The sequence below is a fragment of the Vicugna pacos genome, chromosome 20 (genome assembly GCF_048564905.1).
Source record: "Vicugna pacos chromosome 20, VicPac4, whole genome shotgun sequence".
NCBI classification, from domain to species: Eukaryota; Metazoa; Chordata; class Mammalia; order Artiodactyla; family Camelidae; genus Vicugna; species Vicugna pacos.
In genome coordinates, this window is record NC_133006.1 from 17,431,233 (window position 1) to 17,448,940 (window position 17,708).

The window sequence follows — 17,708 nt, forward strand, 5'->3', positions numbered from 1 at the left end:
GTCACTTTCGTTCTTAGAAAGTGCCCTCTCTGGGCAAACTAGAGAAGGAATTATTCGGAGAGAGGGGGAGTGACTGATTCCTATGGCTCTGGGCACTGGGATTTGATCTACCATGTCCCAGACAACCAGCCCAAACTCCTACCAGCCCACCCAGAGAACCTCCCCAAGCTTATGATGAGAATGGTTCTGAGTGCCTGTGAGGCCACGGTTCCTGGACTCCTGGGGACTTGAGGCACAGCCCAGTGTGCCCAGGGCAGGGCACCCACAAGTTCAGAGGTGGGGGAAACTGAGGCAGAATTGCATGCCAAGTTCTCTCCTCGGGGGTTCTAGCAAGCAATTCCCAAGAAATCAAAGATTCCCCTGCCTCCTCTTGGGCCCCTGGTGAGGTAGACAGGAGGCCAGTTCTGGCTTTGGTGAGGGGGGGCCCTCCAAGTACACTCTCCATCTTGGCCACCTCCTGGGGCTGCCACTCACCTCACTGTCTTTGTGAACTGTGCCCCTGGAATTGTGCAGTGCCCAGCCTGTGCAGTCTTACAGGATGGGCCTGGCAGGTAAGATAATAGATCTGGAAGCTTTCTCCCTACTCCAGTAGACATTCACCTCCATTGCGGGGTCTGCTTGCATCACCTCCTTTCCCTACATTTCTTTCTCTTTGGGAACCCTCCCTGATGCCACCCCGTAGAGACGGGCAATAAGGTAGAAGGTGGAATGAATAAGCCCTCTCCTTTGGGCCCAGTAAAGGGCTGCCGCCCAGGACAGTGGTTAAATTTGGGGTGTCTAGAGCCCCAAGAGTGACTCACCTGCTGGGAAGGATTAGTTATCAGCTCCTAGGCAGGTAGCAGCCACAGCCAATGGAGAATTAAACATGCACAACGTTAGCCAAGAGGTTTGGGGACCCAAGAACAGCAGGAAAGACATGGGGACCCCTCAGCATCTACTGTCTGCCCCACCCCAATAGGCCCCCCGTGGTTGGAGATGGAGACCCGCGAGTAGCACTGAGCAGGAACTGCTTCCAGCAGACATGCACTCAGAGAAGGCAGACCAAGCGGAGAGCAGGCAGCGTCTCCTGCATGCCCCGCACCCAGTGGGACCACCACGCTCAGTCGGACCAGGCCCTTAAGCTCCCCCCAGGCCTTGGCTGCAGTTCTTCCCACTCCTCTGCTGGGAATCTGCCCAGAAGGCACAGGGGCACTCCTGCGCCCCTGGATAACTCCACCTTTCAAAATGGGAGGAGACACAACCACAACTGAACTTGAGCTGGAAGCACCTGAAAGTTGCATTCATTGAGACAAAAGCAAGCAGGGGTCCCTGAACTTTCCTCCTTGCCCTTTGCCCCTTGTCTGTCTGTCGATCTCCAAGGGAGCTGATGGGCAGAGCCACTCCCGGTTCTCCCTTCCTGACCCGGATGGGGCTGAAGTCATTGACTCAGGACCTACACAGAGGGAAGATCACGGTTCACATGGGCGTCCCTGGCGCAGGCACCCAGGACCCCAAGACAGACGGAGGAGGTGACCGGGGCAACACAGCCTCTGGGACCTCTCCAGCCGTGCTGCTGTGAATTCAGCACCCCAGCGTCTGGGTGGCCCATGGAGGGACAATCTGGGTGAGCCCAGCTCTGAGACAGGGTGCTGGACTGGTGGGCTCAGAGAGGCGATGGGGGGACAGGACCAACTTAACTCTTCTCCATTCACCAAACTGGGAGGCCCCACTCAGCTTGTCCTAAACCCCAGCGTCCTTTCTCCACTGGTCCCCATAGCCCTACCTCAGGGCCCTGGACATTGGGTGGGACAGGCTAGAACCCTGGCCTGGAGGAAGACTCTCAAAATAGGAGAAGGCGTGTGCTTGCCCAGGCCTGATACTCCCCGGTGCCCACTCCCTCCACCTCTGGCCCCCTGATGCACACGGGCACCCCGAGCTCAGAAGAACTTGCCACTCCAGCCAGGCCTCAGCTGTGGCCTGGGCCGTGTCAGCCTGACATGGGCACGGGGCTAAAAGTGCTTCCTGGAATTAGGGGTGAAAAATCAGATACCCAGAGCACCTCGTCTGGTTTTTCTAGAATCCAAAGGCAGGGCCAGAGCCCCGCCCCGACCCCACCTGCTGGGCTAGTCCCCCAGGAGCAGTCCCCTGTGCCCTCAGTCCTGTCTGCCGGCAGGAGGGGTCGTTCACAGCGGCAGGCTTGGCAGAAAGCAGGGGGGAGGCCGGCCACGACAGGGAGCCGCTGCCCAGGGTCCGGGAGGGCACAGGCATCCGGGGAAGCCCTCAGGGCCGGAGCCCTGGGCCCAGCGGAGAAAACACAGAAGAAAATAGTACAACCAGAGAGGAACCGCCCCCCCAGGAGGCGGGGCAAAGAGAGCGCAAACGCCCTGAGGCCTCAGGGCTGGCCATGCCCAAACTGCACGTGGGAGGAAGGCCGCCAGGCCCGCAATGCAGACTCCTGGGCCCTCCCATTCACCGGAGGATGAGACAGGAGGATCGACATTTTTGGCCAGCCCAGCAGGTGCTGCCTTGGGAATGCCCTGTGTTCTGCCACCAACCCTACTCCCCTCCTGCCACGGGAAGAGCAGGCTTACTGGTCAGCCTGGGTGCTCAGCATCTGCAAAGCCAAGCCCGAAGCCCCTCCTGGCCTGCCCGGCCCCTGCCTCAACCCCAACGGGACCAGAAGCAACTCCACCTTCTGTGAAACATTAGCATCCTCCACTCGACTGACTCATGAGGGTACTGGGAGATGAGAATGTAGTGGAGGACGTGGCTGAAAAGTTATGCCTTCTAAGTATAGTTCCTAGGTCCTGGGGCCAAAGAAAGAGCAAGGTCAGCGTGGCCAAACCCAGCCACCCCACCTCAGCGCTCCAGGACCAAAGGGAGAAATGGGCAAGATACCCTTGCATCACTTGATGTGTAAATACAAACTAATACAATCGGATATCTCCCCCTGTGCACTGCACCCCAATTCTTATCTACGTCCCAGCAAGAACAGGGTGCCTGATAAAGAATAAAATCATTCAGTCCAGGTGGAAGGGAGGGAGGGAGAGAGGGGCTGAGGGTGGAGTTCAAGGGTGCATGTGAAGTCAAGACGAAGTCAGGACTCAAGACGCTGGAGGGGGTAGGGTCTTACCTGGTGCCTCTGATAAGCTGAAAACATTTTTTCAAAGTCCTCTAGGTCCAGAATCCGAAATACCTGCATGTCATCAATCTCATTCCATACGGTGCCAGGGACACGTTCCTAAGATGCAGGGAAGGGAGGAGACCCCATGGTTGACCCAACTCCTTCATTATGGAGACGTCGACGCGTCCCTACCCCACCTGTGTCCCAGCTGCGCGGACGCCAGCAGCCAGGCTCTCGGGTCTTCAGAAAGGGGTTGATTCCTCCCCGCTAACCTCCACCCGTCTCCTCAATACCCTGCCCCAGGGTAGAGGCCAGAGATAACCTCCCTCTCCTCCCCTTCGCACAGGGCCGCACGTAAGCATGTTCCAGAGACCAGCTGGAGTGGTGGGCGGGCGAGTATGCAAGGGGGCATGAAACCCCTTCCAGAAAAAACTAACCAACCCAGTGTTCTCAGAGCGCGTTCCCTGAAGGCCGGGGTTGGCTGGAATCACGGGGAGAAGGGTGCCCACACAGACTTGGGACCCTCAAATCCTCGGTGCTGACTGTATTTCCTGTATCTGGTCATTTTCACTCCCAGGGGTCTTCCTCTCATGTTCCCAGATTCCCAGAAATTGGACAAATGCCAAAGGCTGGGATATCCTGGCCCTTTTGTTGGGTGCCCAAGCCAGCAAGACTCTGCTGCAAGTGCCCTCTGGTCAGGCAGGGAAGGGCCCGCATACCTCCTGATGGGAATGGGCCCAGGGGTTACGTTCCCAGGTCTCTCAGCAGAGGCACTGCCTGCCTCTGTGCAGGACCCCTGCTCTGAAGCCCCCCACCCCCGACCAGGGATCTGGGGAAGAGCTCTTAGCCACGCCCTAGTGGTCCTGTAACACCCCAGTAACAGCTTAGAAGGCCGAGAGGAGAGTCCCCCTCCCAGGAATCCTCACCTCATCCGAGTTTTGCTGTCCTTTAAAATGGAACCTCCCACCTCCCTCTGCCTCCTCGGCCCTCCAGGTCCCCCTCCACACGGCTTGGAGAGAGAAGCATACCTTTCGCTCACTTCTGTTTTCTTAAACTCTGGAAAGGGGAGGCTAGGCCAGAGCAGGGGGGTGGGGACATTCCTGCGGCCTTCCTCAGGCCAGGGACCCTCTTGTGGAATGCCGGGCTGGGAAGCTCTGAGCAGCAAGGGATACAGGCAATTGGCCAAGCCCAACACAGACGCATTCTTTTCATGGCAGAAACAACCCCTGTGTGTGCGCACACGTGTGTGCACAGGAGCACGCGTGGGGTAAGGGAGGGGACCAGGGAGAGGAGCCCAGCTCCTGGAAGGGGTACGTGGGAGGCAGAGAGAAGATGGGAAGGGGAATTTAATTGGGGAAGGCCCAGGAGGGCCACCTTGACTCATCTGCCACCTGAATTCAGGCCTGGGGTGGGCGGCAGGGGTGGGGGAGGCCCAGAGGTGAAGCTTCCCTCTGCTCTTATTCTTGGTGGCGCTGGAAGCACAGAGCTGACGGTCAACATGGGGAAGAGCTTCCCATGAGGACGGACGGAGGAGCCAGGCTCCCCTGACTGCTTCCCAAATTCTCCCTCCCCAACGTGTGTTCGCCAGGAGGACTTGGGACTCTTCATGGGGGGGGGGCAGCTGAGGTCTGGAGCCCGAGAGCAGCACGTCATTCCTCGTCCCCATCACGTCCTAACCGTCACCAAGTCACCTGATGCGCCCGCCCCTCGTACAATTATTCTCGAATTTAATTTTTACATCACTCTGGCCAAGACTCCGCCACTCTCAGTGTGGATTCCTGGGGCTTCTGCTCCCCTAGAGACAAACTTCACAGGCCAGGGAAATCTTTCTCAAAAACATGTCATTATGTTTCCCTCCTCGAGCATTTGGGGTCAGATTGAGGTCCCCCCTGGCCCGGTCACTAAGGGGGGCTGGGGGCCAGTGGAGGGGTACACTTCTCTCCCCTCATCTCATGAAAGGAAACCAAGTCTCAGTCATGCTTCCCAGACTGAGTTGAAGTTAGGATGAAGTGAGCTAATGTACTGGGAGCACACAGGGCGGTGCCACTAATAACAACTAACCTAATATTATTGTTATTAAGGCGTTCTGTGTGTCAGTCACTGTTCCCGGTACTTTGTATGCATTAAGTCAGTCCTCACAACAATCCTTTGATGTGGCTGTGGTCATTACCCCCACTTTACAGACTGGGAAACTGAAGCCCAAAGGAGGAAATAACCTGAACTTGGCCTGGCACCTAAAACCCTGGGGCAGGGCTCACAGGCTCACAGACACGGCTCGGCGCCCGCCCCCCGCCCCCGCTGTGGACAGCGCCGGCAAGCGCCCGCGCTGCGCGTCCCGTCAAGCCCGTGCTTCCCAGACTGGGAATGAGGCTTAGCCTGGCTCTGGGTCCCTGAGGGACCGATACAGGCTTTATTATCACTGGACCCCAGAGAAAATTCTAACCACAGAGTTCTTTAGAACAAAAATATTACAAAAACAGTGGGTGCCTTGTCTGTCTCCCTTAACGGTGCGTCTTAGTGGTTGAGGTGCTTCATTAACCCTTCAAGACGTGTTGAAAACCTCAGGTTCTAAGGTGTACACTCAGGAGGCAAAAAGCATTATTTCTTTTTTAACCACAATTTGAAATTATTATTCCTGATCATCAACAACGAAAATTACACAATACACAGCCTACGGCCTTCGGTTCTGTAGAGCTGTCTGCCTGCTTGTAGGCAGCTGGCCTTTCTGGCCCAGCGACCGCAGAGAAGCACCCATGGGGCACAACTATGCAATGCAGTTGTCACAAACTAACAACGTGACTTCAAAACGCTGCTAACAGGTGGCTCTACAATCTGAATAACTCAGATTAGAGATGTGATCAGAGGCCCAGGGGATAATGAATGGGCTGTATTCATGCTGCCGCCCCACTTAGATGATACAGCCAGAGGTGGGAGGAATCAGAGATTATCTTGAAGACAAGCAAACAGGTACAGACAAAATGAATGATTCTGCAGATCACAGTTAATCAGAGCCAAACCTGATTTGGTTAGAGATTAGAACCTCTCCTTCAATCCATCCCAGGATCTCCAGGTGTTTCCTTGGACACACTTCCTAATTTGCCAGATCCAAAGCTCTTTCCGGGCAACGTTATGCCTCACCTTTCATTATTATCTGTCACAACTCCCAGCAGAAAGCTTTACACAAAGCCGACCTCGCACTGACCAGCTCGCTGGTCTCCCATTAGGAGAAGGCACCTAGCACGCAGCTGACCACCTGCTTAGCAGCCCGTGTCTCCTTCCACTTAATCTACCTGTGAGCTAACTTCAGCTCACACAGACTGGTATAGTTATGAATTCCCCAAAAGTTAGTCCACTGGTCCGTACAGCAAGGTTGGAGGGCAGCCATTAGTCCCAGCTCCAAACCGTGTGAGTGCGGGTCAGGCTAACCGAAGCCAGTTCCCTTGTATCTATTTACTTCAGTGATAAAGCCACTGGTCCTCTTAAGAGAACACAGTATAGAGTCAGAGCAGGGCTTGGCTCAGGCTGGAGCTGGCCTTCAGTTACTAGGGAGTCCAACGTGACCCAGGGCTTCTCTACTCTAGGCTCATGAGAATCCAGTGCAGGAATCAATTCCCACACGTAAGCCTGGGATCCGTGATCCTTAGTGGTTAATATTCATGAGGCCTCTCACAATGAACAGTCTAGAAAAGTAGGCAGTGTAAGTACTCTTCCCTGGGAGGATGCCAAAATGGCTAAATCTTGCTACCAGTCTTCATTGCCCTTGCCCTGTTACCCTGCCATGGCCGCCTCATTTCAGTCCTTTGTACGCATTGCCCTGATCTTTACCATCCCTAGACCCTGACCCAAGATCTTTAGTTACACATTCCTCAGACCAACTCTATCCCTAACATTCTAGCCAAGCCCTTGTCTAAAAAGCACCCCTGCTTGGCCCTGTGTTACTCCAGTGAGCCTCAGCGCACACATACATCCCATTTCTAAGTGGCTTTGCCAATGTGAGCATTTCCACATGCCAAGCCACCTCCTCCCAGTGTAGACAGCCTTCCCAACAGACAGCCTGGCATCGGCAACCCCGCTTTCTGCAGCCACTTACTCCACCAAAGAAAGCACCCAAGGTGGAGATTCGCAAACAGTGGGCTGTCAGTCTGACTGCCACTGGCTGTAGGAGGATGAATCCACTGACCTCTTCCTTGTTACTCACCTCATTCAGCTTGACCCAGTTGAAGGACTTGAGTGGGTGGGAAGGCTGGGGGACACACTTCTTCCTGAGTGGGATATCACTGCTGGGGAAGGGGTCCGCGGGGAGAGGCAGGCCCATGTTGAAGCAAGGTGGGGCGCCGGGGGGAGTGGGAGGCCCCCCGGGGGGCAGGGGGGGCGGTGGCGGTGGGGGGCAGCAGGTGAATGGTAGAGGGGGCGGGGGGGGAGGCAGGTCGTGGGTTGTCATGGAGGAAGACAAGGTAAGTGGGCCCCCAGGGGGAGGTGGGGACGATACAGGTCCTGTCTGTGGAGAGACAGAGAAATCAAAAAGACAGAGCCATCAACAGGGATCCTTTCAAGCCTCCTCCCACCTGTCTTCCCCGAGGCTTACTCTCCACCTGGACTGGACCCTAGAGCCTGTTCTCACCTCTCTCATACATTTAGCCCCGTTTTCTCTCTCTGCACCCTGAACATCCAACACCCAGACACACACACAGGTCAACCACACAGACACAGACAGTGGACAAAGTCGTAGTCATCGCACAGCAGGGCTGACACAGACAGGCCTGCACAAGGGCATCCACCCAAGACGGGGAGGGGAGTCCAATCCCACCTTAGGGGAGGGTACAGCTCAGTGGTAGGGCACATGCAGAGCATGCACGAGGTCCTGGGTTTGATCCCCAGTACCTCCACTAAAGCATAAATAATTAAAAATAAATAAACCTAATTAAATAAATAAAAATAAATAAACCTGATTACCTCCTCCCACAAAAAGAAAAAAAAAAGCCCCATCTGCTCTCTGCTTTTCACAGTATGTTTCCTGGGACAGTGTCACCCAGAGGAAGGGGCACTGTTTTTCTCTAATTAACACAAAGGTGTCACCCCTACAGCCTCAGGGGTCCCCTCCATCCTGGCCTGAGGACCCTCTCTCTCTTCTCCTCCATCCTGGGGTCCCTGGCCCCTCCTCACATCTGCTCGTCCCATCCTACCCCAAGGTCTCAGCTCAATTGTGTAAGCGGACAGGATGAGGCAGCGCACGTACTGAGATTTCAGTGAGCTGGGCCACCAGCTCGGCCACTTGTCCCCGAGCCTGGCGCAGCTCCTGGGACTCTCGGGCCAGCTTGTCCTTCATCTTATTCAGCGTCCGCATCATTTCTTCCTTCTCCAACGTCTTGGTCTCACATTCCCTCTCCTTCCTCTCCAGCCTGCTCACCAGCTCCGTGTGTTCTGGGGTGGGGGTGGGGCAGGGGGAGATGGGCAGAGGGGTGTGAAGGAGGAGGTGGGTCCGGGACTGGAGAGAGGATGTGAAGGAGGCGGTGGGGCTCAGGGCTGGAGAGAGGATGTGAAGGAGGCGGTGGGGCTCGGTGCTGGACAGGGGAAGGGTGTGGAGTGGGGAGCGGGTTCAGGCGGAGCCCCTCACCTTTCCGGAACTTCTCCGCCTGGTCTCGCCACTGTTTCACTTCGTTCTCGTTGATGAGCCTGGTGGGGAGTGGAGAGAGGGTTCGCTGACTGTGAACTCACAGCTTCCCAGAAGACACGTCATCTTCCTCTGCCTCACACTGGCACCCTGATCTCCAGTCTGTCCACCCATACCAAGGACTCCAGCTGTCTGTCCAGGTCCCATCCCTGACCAGTTCTCATTACATCTCTCTCTGTGGACTGAGAAAGCTGAAAGGACCTTTACAATCCAACCCCTTGTGATACAGTCGAAGCTCCTGAGACCTGAGGAGGAGACGACAGCTAACTCAAGGTAGGACCAGGACTAAATCTCAGGCTTCCCTGAGTTGTACAATGATTCACACCCCTTGGTAAAAACAGGCTTTTGCATCTGAGAGAGATGAAAGTATCACCCTTCCAGTGGTCCAGACTTCCAAGGACCACTGTGTGAGGGTAAGAGAAATCAGCCACCCCAGCAACCACAGCGAGTGTGTGGAGGGTGAAGAGGGGGGCGTCGAAATCAGAGGAAGTCCTCATTCTTGTCAAACTCTCATTGCATGGGGGTAAAATGAAACTTCTACCTAGGCACCAAGCATGGGAGAGGTGAAATTCCAAAGTGAGACCCCAGGAACCATTTCTTTTGTAAATCTGAAAGCATGGAGGAGGTAGATCCAGGACCCTTGGCCTCCGTAACCAGACCAAGGACATAAAGAGGGGACACAGCACAAGGGGGGAAATGACTGGTGACGAGATTTCTTTGGCGCAAGCCATCGCATCCTCCCCAGGGTGCCACCTCCTTCACCACCACCTAGTGAAGTGACTTCTTAGCACCTACTCAGAGTTTGACCCATGTTCCCTGACACTGGGAGGGAGGCATGGTGGGCTGGGGCCCATGGCATCCCAAGGATTTGTCAGTATGAGAGATGGTATAAAGGTTTCTCATGGGCCAGAGGTAAGCATCGCGGAGCAAGAATGAGGCTGAAGCTATTTTAAGTCCCATCCAAAAAGTTCACCTGGCAGAAAACTGGACACTTACACACAGTGTAAGTCTACGTGTATTGTACTGCCAGTTCTGGAGCTGATGGGAGGGATGGTACCCGGCAGGCCTTGGGGGAGGAAAGAAAAACCTGCATGGCCAGTGACCAGGGTTTTGTTGTGAGAGGCTCCCAGCAAGGAACTTCTGAAGATCTCAGGAATACCTGTCACGTCTTTACCCTTGTGCCAAGCCCAGAGGACAGGGAGCTGCTTTACTAAGTTATCTGATCAGGTGAGGCCTTTTCCTTTCTCCTTGCTGCCCCCACACTGCCTGTGGTGGGGGTAAGAAAATGGTTAGTTAGAGGGAAAGGTGGGTAAAAGGGGCTAGAAATGAAAAAGCTAACCATCTCTCACACACACACACACACACACACACACACCCCTTCCTGCTGCAACTTCCAATCTAGAATGTTGATTCACATCTGAGACGAGTCTTCTGCTGCCAGACTGGTGGCCGGGTTGTTGGCTGAAAATGAGCTGAGGACCCCCAATGCCCAAGCAGCAGCAAAGCTTCATTGCACCCGGGGAGGTGCCATCCTCTGGCAGAGGGAAAGCTTCCCCACTAAGCAGTGTAAATAATTAGGAGAAGGTAAAAACCAAGCTGCATTTTGATTACTTTGCTGGTTGTGCTTGTCCCACACACCAGTTAGGATTGTTACTCCACCAACACCCGGCTATTTGTGTGAATGAAAACAGCAGTGGGAACAGTTCAAAAATCATTTCTACTTGGCTTTGCAATGAATCACTGAGAGCCAATCTGTCTCCTTAAGGGCAACTGACTCAGACTTCTACTGAAAAAGTAGAAGTTTAAAATTAGAAATCAGTGTGTGAACATGAGGCCTGATTATTAACTGACATGACTTTAAACTCATTTCTCAGTGTCTCACTCTACCCAGGGTCAGCCAGAGATAAGCCAGGGACCTTAGGCTCTGACATCCTTGTCCAACAGCCTCATAATTAAATTGTCACGTTCTGTCTTCAGTGGTTGGCAAACTTTCCCTAAAGGGCCAGAGTCAGTATTTTAGATTTCATATACTATGTACAGTCTGTTGCATATTCCTGTCTGTTTTTAACAACTTTTAAAATGTAAAACCATTCTTACTCATGGACCACACAGAACAAGCTGGAGGACTGGGGTTTGCCCACAGGCCGTGGTTTGCTGACTCTTCCTCCATGTTCATATGTTTAATTCCCCCTCTATTCACCCCATGCAATGGATCGATGGCAGTTGAATTCATCTCCTATAAACCTATGCTATCCAATATGGTGGTCACCAGTCATATGTCACGTGGCTACTTGAGTTTAATTAAAATGAAATAAAATTTAAAATTCAGTTTCTTCACACTAGCCACATGTCAACTGCCTAGTAGCCACATTTGGACAGTGTGGACCTGGAACATTTCCATTATCTCAGAGAGTTTTGGACCACGTTGCTCTGGGCCCATTGGGAGGTGTCTGGGTTTGAGAGAGGGAGCTGGGGTTTCACTGGTGAGGCCCCCAAGTAGGAGAGAGACAGGGAAGAGGAAGACAGGTGATGGATGGCCCCTGCTCACATGTTGACAATGTTCTTGACGTTGAAGTTCTCCAGGGGAGCCAGGTCAGGATCCATGCCCCTCTCATCCTGGAGGACAATCTGCTGGAGGATGCGGTCCAGGAGCTGCCACTGCTGGAAGTAGCCGCCATTCCGCTTGTCTGCGGGAAAACAAGCATCATGTCTTTACTGAGCCCTGGAGTCCCCTGGGGCCCCACCGGACACTGGCCGCCAGGGCCCGGGCAGGTGAGGCGTGCTCGTCCCCTCCCCCTTGGCAAGCTCCCAGCCTGATAGGGGAGGCAATGCAGATGCTGATGAAGATTCACAAATCCAGTCACTTCCTGATGATCTGCAAGTGACCTTTTACGAATGTGTCAACCCTCCAGGCACACTTCTCGACTCCCTGAAATGCCTCCTGACTGCCTTTCTTCCCTGTTGGTACCCTGCGCATCCTATGCCTTGGGAATGCAAATTGCTTTTTACATTATCTTCAAAAAGCACATTTAAGAAAGTATATCTGCTCCAAAACATTACAGGCTGAATAATGAAGCCTCCAGGGAAATTTTTTAAAAAGAAAAGGTTTTAGGATTATCGCCACTATTGTTCTACAGAGAAAGATGAACAGAAACTAATTACAGGGATGCACTAGGAAGGGGCCAGAAGGCGCTGGCGAAGTGGTCATGGAATCCAGGCAGATTTCTTGGTGAAGGTGACTCTGAGCCATGAAGGCAAAGGCAGTGTGTGTCACAGCTGATCTCGCAGGGCCCTGCTCTCAGCCCCTCTAATTGTAGTCTGGCTGGAGATGCACTTTCTTCTCAGGTGACAGCCACCAGCTCCTCCTCTTCGTGGGTTCCTGACTGAAGTTTTTTTTTTTTTTCCTACTGATCACCAAGGGAGGCCAACCAGCACAATCCTGACCTTCAAAGGCAAACCACGATGCCTACAAGGTGGAAGGTCACGTCTGCAAAGCCCCATTTTGAGGCAGAACAGAAGGACACACTCACATTGCCTGTGAAGCACCAAACACGGCAACTCATCAGAGCAGAAGTCAGGCTTCCCACGTCTTCTGTGAAGGCATTCTGGACTGAGTTTTAGAGAATTGGGAGCTTCCTGGTCCAGGTCACTGTGTCTATCTTCCTTTCCATCACCCCACTGACACATGCATTGCAAAGAGGTCTAGTTTTCCATTTATATTTCATCCAGGAAAACAGGGTAAAGGCCAGGTCACTGGCTCACAGAAGTAGAACGTGTTTTTTCTAAAGTTCTGTCCCCCAAAAGACAAAATTTCTTCATATGTAAAGATTCACTGAGCCTCCAGTTCATCCGCTGTAAATTGGAGATAATAACACACACTCAAGCCATTCTGATCTTTAGAGACTCTCTCAGTAGCCCTCCCATCACACCCTGCCCAGAGCTGGCAACAACAAATTGTAGTTGTCCCCATCACCTCGATTACCAACACTAACATCACCACTGCTAAAGAGAGTCTAAGTTGACTATTACGTCCGGCCACGCTAGTTTCCAAATATTCTATTTTGTTAAGAGCTTAAACACCAAATGGTACAGTTAAAGCTCATTTCAAATTGCATGCTGGGGTGGCTATTAGTAATTATGTACATTCAGTCACCATGCACACCTGGATCTTAAGAGCTTAGCATCTGCTCCTATAGATCCTGACATTTGGTATTTATAAAGTGAGTCAGGAACAAGGGTGTTAGGGTGGGAGCCAGCAAGGGCTAGATGGAGAAGTCGATAAAAACCATTAAAAAAAAAAAAGCATGCTCATTCATTCCACATCTGTGCCAGTCCTCCAGGCACAAAACTTCTTTTTGGAACGCCCCCAGAAGATGGGTCACAACCCGGCCATGAGCTGACAGTCAGCTGTTTGATTTTGCAGGGCTCAAATTCTCGTTTGTTGGACTAGGATGCTGGCACTGCTCAGGGCCGAGTCCTCAGCCCCTCTGCTGGGGGACAGTGGAAGTCTGGACCCCAAGGAGGAAGGAAAGAGCAGAGGGGCCTGAGTCCTATGGCCTGGCCTCCTGGGAAGAGGTGCAGAGGGAGACCTGGTGAGACTCCCTAACTCATGGAGCTCCTGACGCCTTGTCTCAAGCTGTCCTGGGCCAGGGGCTCAGGCCGGCCAAGGGCAGCAGCCAGTGGGGAGACTCACAGGGCATCTGCAGGCAGTGATGCAGGACAGACAGCAGGCAGGGGTACGCCTCCGTGTGTTTCAGCTTCTTGTGGATCAGCTCAAACATCTGGGAAGCACTCTTGGTATCAATGTGGACCTGAGAGAGTACAGGGTGCAGTGAATGATGTGGATGACGGGGAAGGACAGCAGAGGACGAGAACAGAGGAGAGACCCTGCTTCCACCCACTGAGCCCCCTCCCCCAGGAGAGCCTTCCTTCCCCGCCTCTGGGCCAGGGAAAAAGATGAGCAGAGAAAAGGAGGAGAGAGATGTGCCAATTACATAAACCAGGGTTCCCCAACCTCAGCTCTGTGGGCATCTTGGACTGGAGAATTCTTTGTTGGGGGGCTGACCCGTCCATGGTAGGGTGTTCAGCAGCATCCTTGCCCTACATCTACCAGATGCCAGTGACATCCTCCTCAAACCAGCTGTGACAACTAAGAATCTCTCTCAACATTGCAAATGTCCTCAGAGGGAGTAAAATCACCCCTGGCTGAGAGTTCCTGACCCAAACTAAGGGAAGGAAGTAAGGGCCTAGGCAGGAGCCTGTGGCCGAGGTCCACAACCTGGGTGCAAATCCCAGACCCACTTGCCAGCTGTGTGATGGCAGGAAGCTGCTCGTCCTCACTAACATCAGTTTTCTTCTCTTTAAATTCGGGGCTTTTGTAAGACTACAAAGGGATGGTGCCTGATTCCTGAAGCACCACCCAGAATAGGTCTCCATTTGGACAGGGATTTTTTTAACACAGTATTTAAGCAGCAGGCTCTTGTAACTTCAAGGTCACCGAGGCCAACATGGAAATGATTTTGTTTGCTAAGCATGATCGGGTTAGTGATGGGGAGAGGTGACTCAGGAAAATTACTGGAAGACGGGGCAGGGAAAGTCAGCCCAGGAGAGGCATTTGAGAGAAATCATGTGTAAGAACTGCCTCTCTTTCCTTCAGGGGTTGCAGTCTCCTGCAGGCGAGATGCTCTAGGCATTGAGGCCGGCCAGGTAAGGCCCAGCAGAGCCACCCTATGGCCAGGGCTCCAGAAGCAAGACCTGGTCATGGGGGCACCCAGCAGGGAACCCAGCCAGCACTGGACCTACCACAGCACAGGACCTGGGACCCACTGCAGTCTCCTCACCATGTCAAACCTCCTGGCTAGCTCCAGGTCATCCTCATTCCGAACCATCTCGAAGAAGTCTAAATGCCTAGACAGGGTAGGGGACGGAGAGAGAAGACATTACCACCAGGCCACTCCTGGGTGAGGGTTCCAGCCCCTTCAAGCCCCCGACTCACTGAATCTGAAGACTATCTGGGTGAGGCCAAGGCAAAACCTGCCTGTACGTCAACACTCTCGTCCCACATAGAATCCCTCGGGGAGGCCAACCCAGGGTCCCGCCACCTAACAGGCCTTCGCAGCTCTGGCACTACTGACATCTGGGGCTGGGTTGTTTTGGTTGTGGGAGGCAGGTCTGTGAGTTGTAGGATAAGTAGCAGCATCTCTGGTCTCTGCCCCTCAGATGCCACCAGCACCCCCACTTTGAGATGTAACAACTGAAAATGTCTCCAGGCATTGCAAATGTCCCCCGGGGGTAAAATCACCTCGAGTCAGGGATCTCTGCCCTGCAGCTACCTTCCCCAGTGTTCTCACACAGTCCCACGTTCCCACACAAAGCCAGTCTCTCATATTCTACCCACCACCCCGACTCCACCCCCAAGTCCACTGCAAAGGATCCACCTCTGTCCCTTGAGACCCACGTAATAGAGCAGCCTGTATGAACGGGGCATAACTGGAGGCTCACTGGTGACGCACAGGAACTTAACTGTGCCCTGTGGTCAGCAAGGGCCCTGATGGCTTGCACTGTGGGTGGGGCATTTTTTTGCTGAGCAGGAGGGCGCTGCGGGGCCTTTAACATTCCTGGCTCTCTACAACCAATACTAATAGCGGCCCCACCCCAGGCCAGTTGGAAAACAAAGAACAGTCCCGCGTGTTTCCATGTTCCCCCCCCAGGGGGCAGTACAGCCATGGTGGAGGACTACTGGGTCCACCTGCCTATAACATCAGAGATGAGATGGCAGGTCAGCAGAGGACAGACACCGGCACAGGCAAGACGTGGGACAAGGGGGTGGGAGAGCTGCTTCTGAATTGGTGCTGGTTATAGCAGGTGGTCTCCAGTGGAAGGGCAGCCTCCACAAAGGTCCCAACCATCCCCCACTGAGGCACTGTCCCCACGGATTTTCAGTGCGGACGAGTGGCGTGGGACTTACTTGTCCAGGATGGCATTCTCGTGCTGCCGGAGTTTGTCAATCACAGGCTGTATCCCCAGCATCAGGAACTCGTACCGTAGATGTAGGCGGAAATCCAGATTATCCTGGGGGGCACCGAGGGAGGACCAGACTCATTGGCTCGTCTTGATTTCCACAAGAGTCCTCAGTGGACCCCTGACTGTCCCTCCACATCTCCTAGAGCAAACTCATCAGGAACTGCGTCAAGTCCCAGAGCTCCAAGAAAGCGTGAGAGGAGGCATCCTTTGACCTTGTTACTTACTCCCTTAGCTCTCTTGCCTCACTTCCTTTAAGTCCTTGACCAGTTTTCTCTTTGTCTTTGGCATCAAAGAGCAGTGTGGAAGGGTGGCATGGAGCACACGCTTTGGAATCAAACAGATCTTGGTTCAAATCCCTGCTGTCACTTACTAGTTTTGTGACTTTGCAGAAGACTTAGTTTCCTCATCAGTAAAACGGGCATGATATTATTTACTTCTTACTTACTTTTATTCATAAAAATTACCTGATGAGGTATGGTCAGCAACTAGTCAGAAATGATGTCAGCAGAAATAGCTAGAACTGGCCAAGGGGATGTCAGCATTGGAGGGACAAATAACTCCCCCAGTCCACCTCTCCTAACTCAGGACATCAGGACTGGGTGCAAAAAGAAAACAAAGAAAAAAAGGACGCTGGCAGAAAGAGGGAAAAGCAGAGATCATTAATTTGCCCTTTTGACCTTCAACAAGCAGAAGCTGACCAGGGCATCGGATTGCTTTAGAATTTGAGGAATTCACCTGTTCTTCAAGTTCTTCTTCAATTGTTGCTATTTTTACTGTCTGGGAATCCCATTCTGACCCCAAAGGAAGGAAAATCAGAAGTCACACCTCCTAACAGCAGGTTCTATAAGAGCATGACCAGCCAGCCCAGAAACCAGTCCAGAAGCAGGTCTTTAGGAAGCTCTAAAATGAAGGGCCAACATCTGCCCTCCTTCCATAAATGATCCCCACAGCCCTAAGCCACCATCGGCCAGCCAAGTGGGGGGTTGCCCATGACACACATAATGCATGATGCCACCTAGGCAGAAGTTCCCTAGAAACCCCTAGTGACAAGAAGGTTCATGACAAGCTATTCTTTCTTGGCCCTGAGCGAAGGAGGCAAGAGGTTATAAAGATGATCTGAAGACGATGTTGGCAGTGACAGCCACACAAACCAGATCCCTTGGCCCCTTCCCTCTGCCACTCCCCCAGACAGCACTCACACACTCTTCCCCAGGTCCAGAAAGTCAGGGCGCACTAAGGGCTTGGAGAAGATGCCTCACCTCTCCAGCACCAGCATTGAGGACGGCGTTGATGAAGGACATGATGGCCGTTTTCAGATTCACTTCATCCCGGTATCGGCCCAGACTTCGGTCCAGCTCATTCAGCAGTGTCTGGAGGGAAAGATGGGGCAGAAAAGGAAGAGGGGGCTCATGACCTTACAAGACCAGCCTCTCTGCCTTTGCTCCTGCCTTTCCAACTATACAGAAAGCCCCACCTGTTCTCTCTACCCACTCTATCCAACTCATCTCGGACCTTCCCTAAAGCTCACCCTTTTTAAGAAGCATCCTTTGTCTCTCCACACCTGTCTCAACCCTGCCTATTTCCCCTCCTCTTGGCCTTCAGGGCGTAGTTTATTTTGCTGGGCAGTGCTGAAATGCTGCTTCAGCACTTTACAGCTGTTTACAGCCCATAATTACAGTCAACCCTCCAAATCCGGGGGTTCTGCATGCACTAATTCAACCAACTGTGGACTGAAGCTATTCGGAAAAAAAAATTCCAGAAAGTTTCAAAGAAGCAAAACTTGAATTTGCTGTGCACCAGTAACAATTTACATAGCATTTACACTGTATTAGGTATGTTAAGTAACCTGGAAATGATTCAAAGTATACAGGAGGATGTGCATAGGTTATATGCAAATTGTACACCCTTATA

At 53.0% G+C, this 17,708-nt stretch overlaps 1 protein-coding gene across 6 annotated transcripts in view; it reads right to left on the reverse strand.

Moving 5' to 3' along the window:
- DAAM2 (dishevelled associated activator of morphogenesis 2) overlaps nucleotides 1-17,708 on the reverse strand; it is a 127,928-nt gene that overhangs the window by 14,216 nt on the left and 96,004 nt on the right. For all 6 annotated transcript variants that reach the window (XM_072945063.1, XM_072945059.1, XM_072945060.1 and 3 more), the window contains exons 7-15: nucleotides 17,057-17,167; nucleotides 15,742-15,845; nucleotides 14,615-14,681; nucleotides 13,468-13,585; nucleotides 11,323-11,461; nucleotides 8,718-8,776; nucleotides 8,340-8,524; nucleotides 7,302-7,601; nucleotides 3,113-3,220 (exon numbers count right to left, since the gene is read on the reverse strand). In XM_072945063.1, the coding sequence (XP_072801164.1) occupies nucleotides 3,113-3,220; nucleotides 7,302-7,601; nucleotides 8,340-8,524; nucleotides 8,718-8,776; nucleotides 11,323-11,461; nucleotides 13,468-13,585; nucleotides 14,615-14,681; nucleotides 15,742-15,845; nucleotides 17,057-17,167 (1,191 nt within the window). The remainder of the gene's footprint in view (nucleotides 1-3,112; nucleotides 3,221-7,301; nucleotides 7,602-8,339; nucleotides 8,525-8,717; nucleotides 8,777-11,322; nucleotides 11,462-13,467; nucleotides 13,586-14,614; nucleotides 14,682-15,741; nucleotides 15,846-17,056; nucleotides 17,168-17,708) is intronic.